The sequence below is a fragment of the Ranitomeya variabilis genome, chromosome 2 (assembly GCF_051348905.1).
Source record: "Ranitomeya variabilis isolate aRanVar5 chromosome 2, aRanVar5.hap1, whole genome shotgun sequence".
Classification (NCBI taxonomy): Eukaryota; Metazoa; Chordata; class Amphibia; order Anura; family Dendrobatidae; genus Ranitomeya; species Ranitomeya variabilis.
Window position 1 is genome coordinate 578,057,863 of NC_135233.1, and position 20,052 is coordinate 578,077,914.

At 45.0% G+C, this 20,052-nt stretch overlaps 1 protein-coding gene across 2 annotated transcripts in view; it reads left to right on the forward strand.

The window, feature by feature from the left end:
- LOC143807118 (polycystin-1-like protein 2) overlaps nucleotides 1-20,052 on the forward strand; it is a 70,152-nt gene that overhangs the window by 18,409 nt on the left and 31,691 nt on the right. For both annotated transcript variants that reach the window (XM_077288339.1, XM_077288338.1), the window contains exons 13-23: nucleotides 10,341-10,520; nucleotides 11,035-11,160; nucleotides 11,290-11,445; nucleotides 11,886-12,010; nucleotides 13,155-13,281; nucleotides 14,359-14,490; nucleotides 14,783-15,008; nucleotides 15,636-15,826; nucleotides 15,912-16,142; nucleotides 16,254-16,355; nucleotides 18,920-19,098. In XM_077288339.1, coding sequence (XP_077144454.1) covers nucleotides 10,341-10,520; nucleotides 11,035-11,160; nucleotides 11,290-11,445; nucleotides 11,886-12,010; nucleotides 13,155-13,281; nucleotides 14,359-14,490; nucleotides 14,783-15,008; nucleotides 15,636-15,826; nucleotides 15,912-16,142; nucleotides 16,254-16,355; nucleotides 18,920-19,098 — 1,775 coding nt within the window. The remainder of the gene's footprint in view (nucleotides 1-10,340; nucleotides 10,521-11,034; nucleotides 11,161-11,289; nucleotides 11,446-11,885; nucleotides 12,011-13,154; nucleotides 13,282-14,358; nucleotides 14,491-14,782; nucleotides 15,009-15,635; nucleotides 15,827-15,911; nucleotides 16,143-16,253; nucleotides 16,356-18,919; nucleotides 19,099-20,052) is intronic.

The following is a 20,052-nucleotide window of genomic DNA, read 5'->3' on the forward strand; positions in this document are numbered from 1 at the left end:
GATTGGGTTGCCTTTTTGCCCTTGGCGGAATTTTCCCTCAATAACCGGGCTAGTTCTGCCACCTTGGTTTCTCCTTTCTTCTGTAATTCGGGGTTTCATCCTCGTTTCTCTTCCGGTCAGGTGGAGTCTTCGGATTGTCCTGGAGTGGATGCTGTGGTGGAGAGGTTGCATCAGATTTGGGGGCATGTGGTGGACAATTTGAAGTTGTCCCAGGAGAAGACTCAGCAGTTTGCCAACCGCCGTCGTCGTGCTGGTCATCGTCTTTGTGTTGGGGACTTGGTGTGGTTGTCTTCTCGTTTTGTCCCTATGAAGGTTTCTTCTCCTAAGTTTAAGCCTCGGTTCATCGGCCCGTACAAGATATTGGAGATTCTTAACCCTGTGTCCTTTCGTTTGGACCTCCCTGCATCTTTTTCTATTCATAATGTCTTCCATCGGTCATTGTTGCGCAGGTATGAGGTACCGGTTGTGCCTTCCGTTGAGCCTCCTGCTCCGGTGTTGGTTGAGGGTTAGTTGGAGTACGTTGTCGAGAAGATCTTGGACTCCCGTGTTTCCAGACGGAGACTTCAGTATTTGGTCAAGTGGAAGGGCTACGGTCAGGAGGATAATTCTTGGGTGACAGCCTCTGATGTTCATGCCTCCGATTTGGTCCGTGCCTTTCATAGGGCTCATCCTGATCGCCCTGGTGGTTCTGGTGAGGGTTCGGTGCCCCCTCCTTGAGGGGGGGGTACTGTTGTGAATTTGGTTTCTGGGCTCCCCCGGTGGTTACTGGTGGTACTGAATTTGTGTGCTTCATCTCCTCTGTTCACCTGTTTCCATCAGGATGTGGGAGTTTCTATTTAGCCTTGCTCCTCAGTCATTTCTATGCCGGCCAACAATGTTACCAGAAGCCTTTCTGTTGCATGTTCCTGCTCCTAGACTACTATCAGCTAAGTTGGACTTGTAGTCCTAAGATTGTTTTGCATTTTTGTTCCAGTTCTCTGTTTTTGAATATTTCTGAGGCTGGAAGCTCTTGTGAGCTGAAATTGCCACTCTGGTGTCATGAGTTGATATTAGAGTCTTAAAGTAATTTCAGGATGGTGTTTTGAAAGGGTTTTCAGCTGACTGTGAAGTTCCCTTTTCTGTCTTCCTACTATCTAGTAAGCGGACCTCAATTTGCTAAACCTATCTTCATACTTCGTATGTCATTTTCCTCTAAAATCACCGACAATATATGTGGGGGCTACTGTCTGCCTTTTGGGGAAAATTTCTCTAGAGGTAAGCCAGGTCTGTATTTTCCTCTGCTAGGGTCAGTCAGTCCTCCGGCTGGCGCTGGGCGTCTAGGGATAAAACGTAGGCACGCTACCCGGCCACTGTTAGTTGTGCGGTAGGTTTAGCTCACAGTCAGCTCGAGTTCCCATCTTCCAAGAGCTAGTCCTTTTGTATGCTTTACTACGGTCTCTTGCCATTGAGAACCATGACAGATCCCCATTCGTGCCCCAGTCCCTGGAGGCCCACATCAGCCTTTTACCAAAACCAGGGAAAGATCCATTGTTAATTTCCAATTATAGGCGCATCTCTTTGATTAATGTGGACATCAAAATATTTTCGAAGGCCCTGGCTAATAGGTTGGCACCTTTGTTACCCGGGGTTATTCATACAGATCAAGTAGGGTTTGTCAAGGGCCGAGAGGCCAGAGATAATACGTATAAAACTCTTCTGATGGCTCGGGCGAGGTCCAGATCACTCCCATTGTGTTTGCTTTCGGTTGACGCAGACAAGGCCTTCGACCGGGTCAGTTGGAGCTTCATGTCTGCTTCCTTGCGTCAATTGGACCTGGGCACCAAATTTATTGAGAAGATTCTCTCTCTATATAGGGGCCCTATACAGCTAGGGTTAGGGTTAATGGGTTCCTGTCCTCCCCTATCCACATCAACAACGGTACACGGCAGGGGTGTCCTCTGTCCCCTCTCTTGTATGTATTGATAATGGAACATCTGGCAATAGCCATTAGAAAGAACCCCAGCATTCACAGTATTCCAGTTGGGGTAGGTCAATGTAAATCGGCCTTATATGCAGATGACCTTCTCATGTTTATATCACAGCCTCGCATTTCCTTCCCCTCCATAGTCAAAGAATTTGAGACATTTGGCCATCTTAGTAATTTTAAAGTGAATTATTCTAAATCAGAGGCCCTTAATATAACTTTATCTAGAGATGAAGTTCAACATCTTAAAGATATTTTTCCCTTTAAATGGCAGGAAACAGCATTAAGATACTTGGGAGTAACCATCCCGACAGATCATACTAAACTATATTCTTTAAACTTCCAACCCCTTTTGGATAAGACTTTGAAAGACTTAGGTAGCTATGATAAGCGGAAGCTCTCATGGTTAGGCCGTATAAATGCGATAAAAATGGATGTACTTCCTCGTTTCCTGTATATTTTCCAGACAGTTCCTCTAATTCCTCCTCCTTCTTTCTTTTCCAGAATCCAATCAGCCATCTCGAGATTTGTGTGGGGGGGTGGTAGTCCCCGGATCGGCATGGGTACTTTATATAGGCACAAAGGCTCAGGGGGCGCAGGTCTTCCGAATTTCAAATTGTATCACTATTGACACGCATGCTAGACTGGCAGTTCCACAGTTCAGACAAACAATGGGTGGGAATAGAACAAATTAGCTCTACAATTCCACTCCATAACCTTCCCTGGATCAGCCCTAATAGCCCTAAAAGTAGAGGTCAATTCAGTTCTGAAGCTGACCTCCTTAAAGATACACTTAGAGGATGGGATCTGGAGACCCGCAGAGGCTCTCTGTCCTTAGGCAGTGGACCGCTTACGCTTCTCTTCTCTAATCCGGAGGTTCCCCCGGGGGTGGAGAGTGTTATGGTTCTCAATGGCAAGAGAACATAGCCCAGCAAACATAAGTACTAGCTCTTCGAAGGATGGAAACTAAACTGACCATGAACTAAACCTGCCGCACAACTAACAGTAGCCGGGTAGCGTTGCCTACGTTTTTATCCCTAGACGCCCAGCGCCGGCCGGAGGACTAACTAATCCTGGCAGAGGAAAATATAGTCCTGGCTCACCTCTAGAGAAATTTCCCCGATAGGCAGACAGAGGCCCCCACATATATTGGCGGTGATTTTAGATGAAATGACAAACGTAGTATGAAAATAGGTTTAGCAAAATTGAGGTCCGCTTACTAGATAGCAGGAAGACAGAAAGGGCACTTTCATGGTCAGCTGAAAACCCTATCAAAATACCATCCTGAAATTACTTTAAGACTCTAGTATTAACTCATAACATCAGAGTGGCAATTTCAGATCACAAGAGCTTTCCAGACAGAAACGAAACTACAGCTGTGAACTGGAACAAAATGCAAAAACAAACGAGGACTAAAGTCCAACTTAGCTGGGAGTTGTCTAGCAGCAGGAACATGCACAGAAAGGCTTCTGATTACAATGTTGACCGGCATGGAAGTGACAGAGGAGCAAGGTTAAATAGCGACTCCCACATCCTGATGGAAACAGGTGAACAGAGGGGATGATGCACACCAGTTCAATTCCACCAGTGGCCACCGGGGGAGCCCAAAATCCAATTTCACAACAGTACCCCCCCCTCAAGGAGGGGGCACCGAACCCTCACCAGAACCACCAGGGCGATCAGGATGAGCCCTATGAAAGGCACGGACCAGATCGGAGGCATGAACATCAGAGGCAGTTACCCAAGAATTATCCTCCTGACCGTAGCCCTTCCATTTGACCAGATACTGGAGTTTCCGTCTGGAAACACGGGAGTCCAAGATTTTTTCCACAACGTACTCCAACTCGCCCTCAACCAACACCGGAGCAGGAGGCTCAACGGAAGGCACAACCGGTACCTCATACCTGCGCAACAATGACCGATGAAAAACATTATGAATAGAAAAAGATGCAGGGAGGTCCAAACGGAAGGACACAGGGTTAAGAATCTCCAATATCTTGTACGGGCCGATGAACCGAGGCTTAAACTTAGGAGAAGAAACCCTCATAGGGACAAAACGAGAAGACAACCACACCAAGTCCCCAACACAAAGCCGAGGACCAACCCGACGCCGGCGGTTGGCAAAAAGCTGAGTCTTCTCCTGGGACAACTTCAAATTGTCCACTACCTGCCCCCAAATCTGATGCAACCTCTCCACCACAGCATCCACTCCAGGACAATCCGAAGATTCCACCTGACCAGAAGAAAATCGAGGATGAAACCCCGAATTACAGAAAAAAGGAGACACCAAGGTGGCAGAGCTGGCCCGATTATTGAGGGCAAACTCCGCTAAAGGCAAAAAAGCAACCCAATCATCCTGATCTGCAGACACAAAACACCTCAAATATGTCTCCAAGGTCTGATTCGTCCGCTCGGTCTGGCCATTTGTCTGAGGATGGAAAGCAGACGAGAAAGACAAATCTATGCCCATCCTAGCACAGAATGCTCGCCAAAATCTAGACACGAATTGGGTTCCTCTGTCAGAAACGATATTCTCCGGAATACCATGCAAACGGACCACATTTTGAAAAAACAGAGGAACCAACTCGGAAGAAGAAGGCAACTTAGGCAGGGGAACCAAATGGACCATCTTAGAGAAACGGTCACACACCACCCAGATGACAGACATCTTCTGAGAAACAGGAAGATCCGAAATAAAATCCATCGAGATGTGCATCCAGGGCCTCTTCGGGATAGGCAAGGGCAACAACAATCCACTAGCCCGAGAACAACAAGGCTTGGCCCGAGCACAAACGTCACAAGACTGCACAAAGCCTCGCACATCTCGAGACAGGGAAGGCCACCAGAAGGACCTTGCCACCAAATCCCTGGTACCAAAGATTCCAGGATGACCTGTCAACGCAGAAGAATGAACCTCAGAAATGACTTTACTGGTCCAATCATCAGGAACAAACAGTCTACCAGGTGGGCAACGATCAGGTCTATCCGCCTGAAACTCCTGCAAGGCCCGCCGCAGGTCTGGAGAAACGGCAGACAATATCACTCCATCCTTAAGGATAACTGTAGGTTCAGAGTTACCAGGGGAGTCAGGCTCAAAACTCCTAGAAAGGGCATCCGCCTTAACATTCTTAGAACCCGGCAGGTAGGACACCACAAAATTAAACCGAGAGAAAAACAACGACCAGCGCGCCTGTCTAGGATTCAGGCGTCTGGCGGACTCAAGATAAATTAGATTTTTGTGGTCAGTCAATACCACCACCTGATGTCTAGCCCCCTCAAGCCAATGACGCCACTCCTCAAAAGCCCACTTCATGGCCAAAAGCTCCCGATTCCCAACATCATAATTCCGCTCGGCGGGCGAAAATTTACGCGAGAAAAAGGCACAAGGTCTCATCACGGAACAATCGGAACTTCTCTGCGACAAAACTGCCCCAGCTCCGATTTCAGAAGCGTCGACCTCAACCTGAAAAGGAAGAGCAACATCAGGCTGACGCAACACAGGGGCGGAAGAAAAGCAGCGCTTAAGCTCCCGAAAGGCCTCCACAGCAGCAGGGGACCAATCAGCAACATCAGCACCCTTCTTAGTCAAATCAGTCAATGGTTTAACAACATCAGAAAAACCAGCAATAAATCGACGATAAAAGTTAGCAAAGCCCAAAAATTTCTGAAGACTCTTAAGAGAAGAGGGTTGCGTCCAATCACAAATAGCCTGAACCTTGACAGGATCCATCTCGATGGAAGAGGGGGAAAAAATATATCCCAAAAAGGAAATCTTTTGAACCCCAAAAACGCACTTAGAACCCTTCACACACAAGGAATTAGACCGCAAAACCTGAAAAACCCTCCTGACCTGCTGGACATGAGAGTCCCAGTCATCCGAAAAAATCAAAATATCATCCAGATACACAATCATAAATTTATCCAAATAATCACGGAAAATGTCATGCATAAAGGACTGAAAGACTGAAGGGGCATTTGAAAGACCAAAAGGCATCACCAAATACTCAAAGTGGCCCTCGGGCGTATTAAATGCGGTCTTCCACTCATCCCCCTGCTTAATTCGCACCAAATTATACGCCCCACGGAGATCTATCTTAGAGAACCACTTGGCCCCCTTTATGCGAGCAAACAAATCAGTCAGCAGTGGCAACGGATATTGATATTTAACCGTGATTTTATTCAAAAGCCGATAATCAATACACGGTCTCAAAGAGCCATCTTTCTTAGCCACAAAGAAAAAACCGGCTCCTAAGGGAGATGACGAAGGACGAATATGTCCCTTTTCCAAGGACTCCTTTATATATTCTCGCATAGCAGCATGTTCAGGCACAGACAGATTAAATAAACGACCCTTAGGGTATTTACTACCCGGAATCAAATCTATGGCACAATCGCACTCCCGGTGCGGAGGTAATGAACCAAGCTTAGGTTCTTCAAAAACGTCACGATATTCAGTCAAGAATTCAGGAATCTCAGAGGGAATAGATGATGAAATGGAAACCACAGGTACGTCCCCATGCGTCCCCTTACATCCCCAGCTTAACACAGACATAGCTTTCCAGTCAAGGACTGGGTTATGAGATTGCAGCCATGGCAATCCAAGCACCAACACATCATGTAGGTTATACAGCACAAGAAAGCGAATAATCTCCTGATGATCCGGATTAATCCGCATAGTTACTTGTGTCCAGTATTGTGGTTTATTACTAGCCAATGGGGTGGAGTCAATCCCCTTCAGGGGTATAGGAGTTTCAAGAGGCTCCAAATCATACCCACAGCGTTTGGCAAAGGACCAATCCATAAGACTCAAAGCGGCGCCAGAGTCGACATAGGCATCCGCGGTAATAGATGATAAAGAACAAATCAGGGTCACAGATAGAATAAACTTAGACTGTAAAGTGCCAATTGAAACAGACTTATCAAGCTTCTTAGTACGCTTAGAGCATGCTGATATAACATGAGTTGAATCACCGCAATAGAAGCACAACCCATTTTTTCGTCTTAAATTCTGCCGTTCACTTCTGGACAGAATTCTATCACATTGCATATTCTCTGGCGTCTTCTCAGTAGACACCGCCAAATGGTGCACAGGTTTGCGCTCCCGCAGACGCCTATCGATCTGGATAGCCATTGTCATGGACTCATTCAGACCCGCAGGCACAGGGAACCCCACCATAACATCCTTAATGGCATCAGAGAGACCCTCTCTGAAATTCGCCGCCAGGGCGCACTCATTCCACTGAGTAAGCACAGCCCATTTACGGAATTTCTGGCAGTATATTTCAGCTTCGTCTTGCCCCTGAGATAGGGACATCAAGGCCTTTTCCGCCTGAAGCTCTAACTGAGGTTCCTCATAAAGCAACCCCAAGGCCAGAAAAAACGCATCCACATTGAGCAACGCAGGATCCCCTGGAGCCAATGCAAAAGCCCAATCCTGAGGGTCGCCCCGGAGCAAGGAAATCACAATCCTGACCTGCTGAGCAGGATCTCCAGCAGAGCGAGATTTCAGGGACAAAAACAACTTGCAATTATTTTTGAAATTTTGAAAGCAAGATCTATTCCCCGAGAAAAATTCAGGCAAAGGAATTCTAGGTTCAGATATAGGAACATGAACAACAAAATCTTGTAAATTTTGAACTTTCGTGGTGAGATTATTCAAACCTGCAGCTAAACTCTGAATATCCATTTTAAACAGGTGAACACAGAGCCATTCCAGGATTAGAAGGAGAGAGAGAGAGAGAAAGGCTGCAATATAGGCAGACTTGCAAGAGATTCAATTACAAGCACACTCAGAACTGAAGGGAAGGGAAAAAAAAAAAATTCTTCAGCAGACTTCTCTTTTCTATCCTTTCTCTGTCAATTAATTTAACCCTTTTTTGGGGCCGGTCAAACTGTTATGGTTCTCAATGGCAAGAGAACATAGCCCAGCAAACATAAGTACTAGCTCTTGGAAGGATGGAAACTAAACTGACCATGAACTAAACCTGCCGCACAACTAACAGTAGCCGGGTAGCGTTGCCTACGTTTTTATCCCTAGACGCCCAGCGCCGGCCGGAGGACTAACTAATCCTGGCAGAGGAAAATATAGTCCTGGCTCACCTCTAGAGAAATTTCCCCGATAGGCAGACAGAGGCCCCCACATATATTGGCGGTGATTTTAGATGAAATGACAAACGTAGTATGAAAATAGGTTTAGCAAAATTGAGGTCCGCTTACTAGATAGCAGGAAGACAGAAAGGGCACTTTCATGGTCAGCTGAAAACCCTATCAAAATACCATCCTGAAATTACTTTAAGACTCTAGTATTAACTCATAACATCAGAGTGGCAATTTCAGATCACAAGAGCTTTCCAGACACAGAAACGAAACTACAGCTGTGAACTGGAACAAAATGCAAAAACAAACGAGGACTAAAGTCCAACTTAGCTGGGAGTTGTCTAGCAGCAGGAACATGCACAGAAAGGCTTCTGATTACAATGTTGACCGGCATGGAAGTGACAGAGGAGCAAGGTTAAATAGCGACTCCCACATCCTGATGGAAACAGGTGAACAGAGGGGATGATGCACACCAGTTCAATTCCACCAGTGGCCACCGGGGGAGCCCAAAATCCAATTTCACAACAGGAGAGGGATCGTTTTCTTGGGTGGGAGAGAGGGGACAATACCAGATGCTTTCATGTCCTCAAGGGTTTGGCCATGCCCGCTTTCGAATCAGTGCAGCCGTTAGAGGGAGGGGGCCCTTCTGATTGGTTGGAATACCTCCAACTAAAATCCTTCCTCTCGTCTTCTGAGGGCGCAGGCTCATACTCCTCCCTTCCTACGCCGTTTGAAAAGCTTTTCCTGTTGGGGTCGCCGCCTGCACATGCTGTCTCCTTAATATATGCTCTTTTGAACCAAAATACCAACGACAGGTTCCCCAAGTATGTGGAGGGGTGAGTTGGGAGTTGCTATATCTGATGCGGAGTGGAGGAAGGCGTTCGTATATTCACATAAATTCTCTATTGCCTGTGCCGCACAGGAATAGAATTACAAAATTCTCACCAGGTGGTATCGCTGTCCTGATGTCTTACACGCCGCTTTTCCCTCCGTCTCCAATAGGTGCTAGTGTTGTGGAGTAGAGAGAGGTACTATGCTACACATTTGGTGGGGATGTAAGCATATTAAGCCATTTTGAGATTCTGTCTTTTTCCGCTTATCAAGCCATTAGCGGTCATTTGGTGACCAACTCCCCCCAGGGGGCTTTATTTATCCTCCCGGGCTCGTTTCGCTTCCAGAAAAAGGGGCTCCTAAGATTCTGCTTAACTGCTGCGCGCACTGTGATCCCGAGACATTGGAAATCCTCCGAATCTCCTAATATGTCTGAATGGGTCAAGGAGATGACCAGCCTTCAAAGTATGGAGGAATTGTCCGCTGATGCTAACGGTTCAATGGAGAAATATCTGCAGGTCTGGAGTCCTTGGATTTCGTTTATGGACTCTCAGGACTTTCAATCCCTCTTTTCTAAGCCATAAGGAAGATAGATTGAACAATACGGGTTAGACGGACGTCATTATAGGGGTGCAAGTTGCCCCCTTCTATATCAGACTCCATGGTTCCCCCCTCCCCCCTTTTTTCTTCCTCTCTCCTCCCCCATATTCCTCTTCTTAGTCTCATTCTTTCTGTTCGTGTTTATACCATTATTACTTGGAGTGACCTAGATCCTCTTGTTTGGGTCGCTCTCTTTCAGAGGATACCTCATATGTATCACCAAAGGTCCTACAGTCTCCCTGGATAGGGGATACCTACATCCGCCATGGATTTTTTTTTTATTTCAGATCTTGTTGGACTTGATTGAAAATGATTTTGACCTGAAAGTTATACTATTTCGGGACTTATTGGTTACAGGTCTTGATATACAGTTGTATATGAGATTTCTTTTTGTACTCAATACTTTTTATGTTGTTGAATCCTTTGTCCCTTGTTTGTTTTGAAGTTCTTTTCAATAAAAAAACAGATTAAACATACTATAAATCCAGCGGTGCCAGGAATGGATAAGTAAAAAAATAAATAAATCAATGAGTATGATCCTTTTGGCAGCTCACCACCCCAAACCACCCATATTATAATCCACCCATGGGCAGTTATCAGCGCTTCTGTCAAGTCCCAGTGTGACCGTCACGTGACCAGGACAGATTTTTAGGGTCTATATTCCATGACTACAGGCAGAGATATTAACGCAGAGCACAGATTAGATGATGATATAACATTTCATCACTCACTGACTAATCACTGGTGCGGGAGGGGGATTTACAAAGGATGTAAGTAGCCGATCATGCTTGGCTGCCTTCCTATTGTCTATGTACCCAGCGCTCGTTATCAGATGCCCTTCTTTTTCCAGGTCAGATATGACGCAACGAGCACTGACAGCCTGGCATCGCTCCTTTCTGAGAGGTCAATGACGGAGGGGAGAGACAGCAGCTCACTGATTCAGCTGTACAAATCTGTGTCCTCTGTCCTCAACCGAGAGGTCCAGGGGGAAAACCACAATGTATCACTGCAGGCGGACAACAAAAAAGAGGTTTGCTTGGCTAAAAATGGCTGCTTTACACCACTCCATCCGACACTCAGCATTGTGCTAGGTGATGTACTGCGGCATGAAGCTGCTCGGCCAATGAAAAACTGTTTTCTTAAGATTCTGATGCAGCTTTGAAGCTGGCAGAATATAACTAGCCATGGTGCCCCTGCTTTACTCTGATGTTGCTTTTTTTTTGCATCAGTTTGGATCAGCAGTGCAGTCATGTTACTAGTCAGAACTGTCAATCATCAGGAGCAGCAAGCAGGAGGCAGGGGAGCTGTCAATCATCAGGAGAGTCAAGCAGGAGGCAGGGGAGCTGTGTGCTCCTAATGATAAAACCATTTTAAGCTTTTCTTTGCCTCAGTTCGGATCAGCGGTGCAGCCTTGCTACTAGTCAAAACTGTCAATCATCAGAAGCGGCAAGCAGGAGGCAGGGAAGCTGTCAATCATCAGGAGCGGCAAGCATTTTAAGCCTTGGTCATATAATGAAATTGTGATACTTTCCTCTCCACCATAGTTACGTGAAGTGATGATAATGGCGCTCTCTGCTGTTAATGTGACCACACTGCACACAGCTCTTGAGATGTCCGAGGTGCTGAAAGACATCACAATGAGAAGCGAAGAGCTGTCCTCATCGGCTCAGGTGAGACATATTCTAGGTAGAAGAAAAGGCATCAAACCTCCTTCCATCAGAAGCCTTCTCATATGCTGGGATATTACCAGGTACCAGAAGTGTGACAGTCCATACTGCTTTTGTATCATTTTATTCAAGGTGGAAGCCATCAGCGTGCTGAGAGACGTCAGCCAGTCCTTGTTGGCCATAAGCCACGAACAGGATCCGACAAAGGAAACAACTGCAAACTATCTGTTTAGTGCCATGAGTAACGTGCTGGAGGCCGGTGCACAGAACGGCTCAGCCAGCAGCAGGGTAAGTCCGCCATCGGTGGGAGAACGTGGCCATAACATCCAGTGAGACTGATGTCAGTACAAAGGTAAATGCACACGGGGTGGAAATGATGCTGAACATCATCATACCCAATTGTATGTTTTTTGCTGAAAAAAAAAAATAAAAACATTACTTTAAAGGCCCCAACTGTCTGATTTTGCTGCAAGTGAAAAGCCTCATCATTTGGATTTGTTTGCAGATTCTTCAAATTCAGCGCAGAATTTTGTTAAAATTTAATCCACTTGTCTCGTGTGCGCAAAAAAAAAAATCTGCTATGAAATCATTGGTGGGGTTGAACTTTCGAGGCCCTCACATGATCATTTTTACTTAATTTTTGCATATTATTACATCTCATTACATGCTTTTGTTAATGACTTACGCATCATTAATGTGCGCACTCGCTGCATCCTTTCTTTCCATAGAGTACAGTGTCGTTCCATTTACTCAACACCATAGAAAATCTGCAGAGCGCATTACTGGTGGGGAAACTGCCAGACAACGAACCCATGATACTGACGGCTCCAGCTGCCACCATGTATATCAATAGGTATGGTGTTTTATTTCCAGGCCACGGTGCTATTTATTCACTAGGAATAAAGAAAAGGAGAGCTGCGTTATATAAAATACCTTTTATCTGCATAGGAAATGCTACACATTTAAAAAAATTTAATTACCGTATATACTCGAGTATAAGCCGAGACCCCTAACTTTGCCTCAAAAAAACTGGAAAAACTTAATGACTCGAGTATAAGCCTAGGGTGGGAAATGCAGCAGCTACTGGTAAATTTCAAAATTAAAAATAGATACCAATAAAAGTAAAATTGATTGAGACATCAGTAGGTTAAGTGTTTTTGAATATCCATATTGAATCAGGAGCCCCATATAATGCTCCATACAGTTCATGATGGGCCCCATAAGATGCTCCATATTAAAATATGCCCCATATAATGCTACACAAATGTTGATTATGACCCCATAAGATGCTCCATACAGACATTTGCCCCATATAATGCTGCACAAATGCTGATTATGGCCCCATAAGATGCTCCATAGAGATATTTGCCACATATGCTGTTGCTGCGATGAAAAAAAAATGGCATACTCACCTCTCGTCGCTCAAGCCCCCAGCACTTGCAATATTCACCTGTCCTCGTTCCACCACCAGGCGCCGCTGTGTCTTCAGCGTCCTCTGCACTGACATTCAGGCAGAGGGCACGCACTATCCACGTCATCGCGCCCTCTGACCTGAGCGTCACAGCAGAGGATGCGGAAGACGGATCGGTGCCCGGCGGTGGAACGAGGACAGATGAATATCGTGCAATGCTGCTCACCCTCCCCATTATACTCACCTGCTCCCAGCGCGGTCCCTGTCAGCTTCCCTGATGATCTCCGAACGCAGACAGCTTCTTCCAGCGTTGAGCAGTCACCGGTACCGCTCATTACAGTAATGAATATGCGGCTCTACCCCTATGGGAGTGGAGTCGCATCCATATTCATTACTGTAATGAGCGGTACCATGTGACTGCTCAACGCTGGAAGAAGCTGTCAGCGCCCAGAAACCATCGGAGATGCAGGGACCGCGCTGGTGTCCATATGCCTTAGACCCTGTTCACACTATATGTATGACAACATTTTCCGCCTTGTTTGGCAAATTGGAAAATTGGATTTTCAATTCTATGTTTTATTAACAGGCTGCAGTCTGACCAGGTGGAGAGAGCATCGGTGAATATTCCAGATTCTAGCACTGCAGCCTTCACCCTACCATCACTATCCTCTCTGAACCTCCCAATGGGCGACGCTGAGGCTCTAGATCTTCGGGCAAGTGTAACGTCACGTGGTAAAACACACCCAACATGTCTGTAAAGTGTAGAAAAAAGGCATATTTTGGAAATATCAAGGCAGCTCTTTCTGAATTTGAAGTGAGGGCATGACCGTCTCATTGCAGTCTCCTTTCAGTGGCCATGTTCAAAGTTTTCCAAGAGATTTTCAAACCTTTCTAACTTATTTCTGTATAGATCTATCGCCATCTAGTGGAACGTTAAGGTACAGCAAGAATTGACAACTTGTCTAAAACTTATCAAACTGTTGTAATGTGCATTTAATTCTGTAGATAATGTCAGCTCATAGAGTTATCAAACAATTTTACTGCAAATTTCATGGAGATCTATTCACACCACGTGGCATGTACTAAACCTTTATTTATTTGTTATCGTTATTTTGTCCAGTATGAAAAGTTTTGTATTTAAGTGGCTTACAAACCCCCAGTCTATCTGCTGCCACCAGCAGCATTTATATCAGGATGGTACTCATTAGGAGTACAGACGATGGCAGTGAAAAGTACAGTGTTGCGGTTATAAGAACAATCTCCTGCAGTTGCTTTTCCGCAGTGTTAGTGAGACACTGCACTGGAGTACAGATGATGACAGTGAAGGGTCAGCACCCATCACTGCCATCATCTGTACGCCATATGTTCACTGCCATCATCTGTACTCCATATGTTCACTGCCATCATCTGTACTCCATATGTTCTCTGCCATCATCTGTACTCCATATGTTCACTGCCATCATCTGTACTCCATGTTTACTGCCATCATCTGTACTCCATATGTTCACTGCCATCATCTGTACTCCATATGTTCACTGCCATCATCTGTACTCCATATGAGAATGTGTTAATGTTACTGCAGCTGAAGGCGGCAAATTGATTGGGAAAAGCTGTGGTTTGGCAGCCACTTACATGCATTTTCTTTTTATTGGAATGAAGACAAACCCTCTAATAAAGTGATTCCTGATGTTCCATGCTAAACAAAATTAAGTGAAATAATGAAAGTTTACAGGTTTTGTATCAGATGAATAGACCGCGTCCTTTGTTTTATCATTCCTTTTCTATTCCAGATGGTGAGCTTTGCAGTGAATCCGTTCTCCCCCAGTAGCACCATTGACATTGGCGGAACCATAGGGGGACTGAGCCTGACCAGCACAAATGGATCTGTTATCCCTGTAAAGGATCTCGCCGAATACATAGAGGTGAAGAATGGTTCCCTTCTGTATTCATTTCCTATAGTTAATAGTGATGAGTTAACGTGCTCTGATAAGGTGTTATCTGAGCATGCTCAGGTGCTAACCGAGGGTCTTTGGCGTGCCATGTCTTGTGGCTGTTCGACAGCTTCCACTCATGCATTCCCCCAGATTGTAGATTGGGGAGATGCTTGGTAGTTGGTGCAGCATTTTGGGGGGTTCTAGCCTACGTCCATGTTCTCTGAGACCCTTTAAGTTTTGCAAATGTAATATCATACCTTATTAAAGTTCTCCCCCCCAGATCATATTACCCAGGGATCCGATGGTGGACGGAGAGAAGAGCACGCTGTCCCTGGCGAACGTATCAGCCCTCCTGGTGAACGTCACGTCGCCCCATTATCCGCTCGTCATCCATTTGGAGCCCAGCGAGGACGTTTCTTTGATATTGTACCTGGGGTATGAATATCAACCCAACGAGACCAACTATGATATCAGCACTTGGCTCCCGGATGGACAGTATCCCGGAGGTAGGGTTTAAAGGGAAGGTGTTATAAAAGCATTTTGTGTTTAAAGGGGTGATTTTACAACTGAGCGCTGCAGCCAATCACGGGATTCAGCTGCCATCTATGTTGGCATCAGCGCTGAGCCCAGTGATTGGCTGCAGTGGTCACATTTGCTGTAGTAGTGATGTCATGGCTGTCACTTGTAGTGAGTGCAGCCCAAAACATATTTTTTGCACCTGTGTTTTTGCCATCATGAATCGGGTCCAATGCGCCCTGCTAGTGCATTTGTTTGGAGGCTTCAGCAGGTAATCATCTCTGCTTTTTTCTCTGTGATTTTTTTCAATTTTTGGAGGATTTTGAAGTCCTCTTTTTGTGTCTGTGAGCTTTTGCCATCTATGTTGGCATCAGCCCTGAGCCCAGTGATTGGCTGCAGTGGTCACATTTGCTGTAGTAGTGATGTCATGGCTGTCACTTGTAGTGAGTGCAGCCCAAAACATCCATGAGAAATCCAGTACCTGTGAAATTTGGAGGTCTTGTTAAAGTTGCCCCCAAAAATTCAATATAAAGCAATCAAAATGTCAAATGTACCCCCAAAACAATGCATGGAGCACGATCCCGCCATTACTAACCATTTTGACATTTCTCCCCAAGATAAAGTGTATTCCTGGGTGATAGACCCCGAGGAGCTTTATGGGGTAGGCAGCTACTACCTCACTATAAGGGCGGCAGTGGAGGAAGATGTCCTCTCTCTATCCTCTGTATCTGTATCGGTCGCCTGCTTCGCTTCCCAGTGTGTGTTCTGGGACGAGACCAGTCAGGAATGGAATAACACCGGCTGTCATGTAAGTAGATATGATCAACAGAAATGAGATATTAGTCAAATAAGTTTGGGAAAAATAAATAACGTGGAGAATTACATTGTTTTAGGTCGGCCCTAAGACTACTCCCCATAGCATCCAGTGTCTCTGCACCCATCTGACCTTCTTTGGAAGCTCCTTTATCGTCATGCCTAATGCTGTGGATGTGAGCAGAACAATCGAGCTTTTTGCTACTTTTGTGGACAACCCCGTGGTGGTGACTACCGTTGGGTGCATCGCTCTTATCTACGTGCTGGTGTTGATTTGGGCCAGGAGAAAAGATATCCAGGATAATGCCAAGGTCGGTAGCTGTAAGAACTAATATCATCTAGTAAAGGGTATATATGGGCTGGAGAACCTCCAAAATCTGGAGATAATTCTAATAAAGAACATCCATGCTGTTCTGAACCAGGTGAAGATCATAGCTCTGGAGGATAATGACCCATTGGCCCAATATCGGTATCTGGTGACTGTATTCACTGGCCATCGAAGAGGAGCTGCAACCTCATCTAAGGTCTGTAAGAAGGACACTGGATCCTCTTAACTCAGTCATTTAAGGATATGGAAGCCTTTGACATGAAAAGAAAAATGATTGTTATATAAATTGTTAATACAATTAATGTGCAATGTTCATTTCATTTATTTTCTGGCTCCCAGATTTGCAGTTTGCAGCCTGATCCAAATATAAGAATTTTTCTCTTGTAGGAGTGTATTTTCCAGTAATATAGGCTGAATGTGAGATCTATCTCACTCCCTGTAATACAGGCTGAATGTGACATCTGTATCTCTCCCAGTAATACAGGCTGAATGTGACATCTGTATCTCTCCCAGTAATAGAGGCTGGATGTGAGATCTGTGTCTCTCACAGTAATATAGGCTGGATGTGAGGTCTGTGTCTCTCCCAGTAATATAGGCTGGATGTGAGATCTGTGTGTCTCTCCCAGTAATATAGGCTGGATGTGAGATCTGTATCTCTCCCAGTAATACAGGCTGAATGTGAGATCTGTATCTCTCCCAGTAATACAGGCTGAATGTGAGATCTGTCTCACTCCCAGTAATATAGGCTGAATGTGAGATCTGTATCTCTCCCAGTAATATAGGCTGAATGTGAGATCTGTGTCTCTCCAAGTAATATCCCTGTGCCTCCCTCAGCATCTCAGCACGCCACCAGCGCTCCAGGCAACAGAACGCATACAGTGTGGGCACATCACATGCCCAAGCAGCTTATCCTGCTCACAGTCATGGTCTCCATTACTGCCTCTGAAATTAGCCTCCACATATAGCCAATATACTCATACATCTGATTATAAGTCCAGATCCTACGCTCCAGATAAACTTGCTCTGAGGAAAGTTGAACAAAGGACCGAAAACGTTTAGCAAGAAACGAGCTACCGCTGATCTGTTTGTCCAGATGTAAAATAAATGACTTTATTTTTTACAAGCATTATTGAGTGCCAAGCTTTTTGATACATTTGATTTAAGGGGCTGGAAACCCTACTTGAGCACCTCTACTCCCAAATTTATAGAGTGCCGTGTAACTTGTACTTCTCCCAGTAATATAGGCTGAAAGTGAGATATGTATCACTTCCAGTAATATAGGCTGAGTGTGAGCTCCGTTTCTCTCCCAGTAATGTAGGCTGAATGTGATATATGTGTCTCTCCCAGTAATACTGGCTGAATTTGAGAACTGTGTCTCTTTCAGTAATATAGACTGGTGTGAGATCTGTATATCTCCCAGTAATATAGGCTAAATTTGAGATCTGTGTTTCTTCCAGTAATATAGGCTGAATGTGAGCTCTGTGTGTCTCTCCCAGTAATATAGGCTGAGTGTGAGCTCCGTTTCTCTCCCAGTAATGTAGGCTGAATGTGATATGTGTCTCTTCCAGTAATATAGGCTGGTGTGAGATCTGTGTCTCTCCCAGTAATATAGGCTGAATGTAAGATCTATTTCTCTCCCAGTAATATAGGCTGAATGTGAGATCTGTCTCTTTTCCAGTAATATAGGCTGGATGTGAGATCTGTGTCTCTCCCAGTAATATAGGCTGAATGTGAGATCTGTGTCTCTTCCAGTAATATAGGCTGGTGTGAGATCTGTGTCTCTCCCAGTAATATAGGCTGAATGTAAGATCTATTTCTCTCCCAGTAATATAGGCTGAATGTGAGATCTGTGTCTCTCCCAGTAATATAGGCTGAAAGAGAGATCTGTGTCTATTCCAATAAATATAGGCTGAATGTGAGCTCTGTATCTCTCCCAGTAATATAGACTGGATGTGCAGTCTATGTGAATCTAGATTGTTGCCATCTTCATTAACGCTCAGCACAGCTTCTATACTGCACCTATTTTCATTTCATGTGCTTTCCTCCTTGTCTATTGCCTGTTTTCTCTGCCCTCCATGAGATACTGCTCCCCTCTCCACTGCAGATCTGTGTACAACCTTCTCCTTCATGATACCTCTCATTACACTGATAGGAGGCAGGTGAGAACAGAGAGAGCAGTCAGGAGCAGGAGCTCTGATGGAGTTATATCATTTTTGCATGCATTTAGCTAGATAAAGGACTCACAGACACTTTGCAGTTGCAAAATGCTGGAATTTTTTTTAATGAAGAATATTTAGGAAGTTTCTTACTTTTGCATTTAGGAAGTAAATGAACAATTGAAAAAAAATTCCGTGCAAGGAATCCTGTTCCCGAAGTTTGCTGTGAACAAACAAACGGTGCTTTATTCTCTCTCTCCCCAGGTCCAACACTAAGTCTCCACCACTGTTCCCTGTGTCTGTTATTGTCTACAGCGCTAATGTTACGTTGACAGTTAATAGGTGACATCTGCGGCTTATGTCCAAGTTCACGGCAGAAGCTGCTAAGAGCTGCTGAGCTCAGTTATTGGCTGCAGTGCTGTCAATGCGATGTCAGCGCTGCAGACAATTACAGACACCAGGATCAACAGCGGAAAACAGCGCCGGACCTGGGGAGGGGCAGTAAAGCAGAGATTGTTTAAAAACAAAAAAAAGAAGATTCTTTTACATTAATTTGGTTCCAGAATCTTCATTGCTTTTAGTGAATGGTAACTCTATCTTGTAGGTCACATTAACACTCTTTGGCTCTGATGGAGAGAGTGAACCCCATCACTTGTGTGATCCAGATGGCGTTGTTTTTGAACGTGGAGGCTCTGATGTTTTCTTGATGACAACTTTATTGCCTCTTGGAGAAGTGCAGCGTATAAGACTTTGGCATGACAACTCCGGAGATAAGCCTTCATGGTAAGAATCAGCTTTACATATAGGTTTCCATACACATTAGATAATTACTGTGGGACTAGCTGACTATTTAGCATGTGTGAGGTGACAACAGATGTCAGGAGAAAGAAGGATCAGGCATGTTGGATATCAGTATGCCTGATCTGTTTTGCAGGAGATAAGCTGCTGTGTGAGTTGTCTGACAGCGACTTATTCCTTTGTCTCAATTCACATTCTGCTGAGCGTCCAGCGAAACTGTAAAGTTGAGTACAATACCTGTGTACAGCCTATGGCTTTAGTTTACTGGCAGCCTTAGGCCATGTGCACACGTTCAGTATTTTTCGCGTTTTTTTTCACGTTTTTCCGCTATAAAAACGCGAAAAAAAAACGCTTACATATGCCTCCCATTATTTTCAGTGTATTCTGCATTTCTTGTGCAAATGTTGCATTTTTTTCTGTGAAAAAATCGCATCGCAGAAAAAAAAGCAACATGTTCATTAAATTTGTGGTATTGCGGGGATTCTGCACACCAAGGAATGCACTGATCTGCTTACTTTCCACATGTGGCTATGCCCACCATGCGGGAAGTAAGCAGATCATGTGCGGTTGGTACCCAGGGTGGAGGAGAGGAGACTCTCCTCCACGGACTGGGCACAATATAATTGGTAAAAAAAAAAAGAATTAAAATAAAAAATAGTCATATTCTCACCTTCGATGGCCCCCGGAGTCTTCCCACCTCTCAGCGGTGCATGTTGCCGCTTCCGTTCCTATAGATGGTGTGTGTGAAGGACCTGCGATGACGTCACGGTCACATGACCTTGATGACGTCGCGGTCACGCGACCGCGACGTCATCGAAGGTCCTGCACACACCATCTATAGGAACGGAAGCCGCTGAGGAGATCGGCTGTCTGCAGAAGGTGAGTATAACCATTTTTTTTATTTTTTTTATTATTTTTAAACATTCTATCTTTTACTAT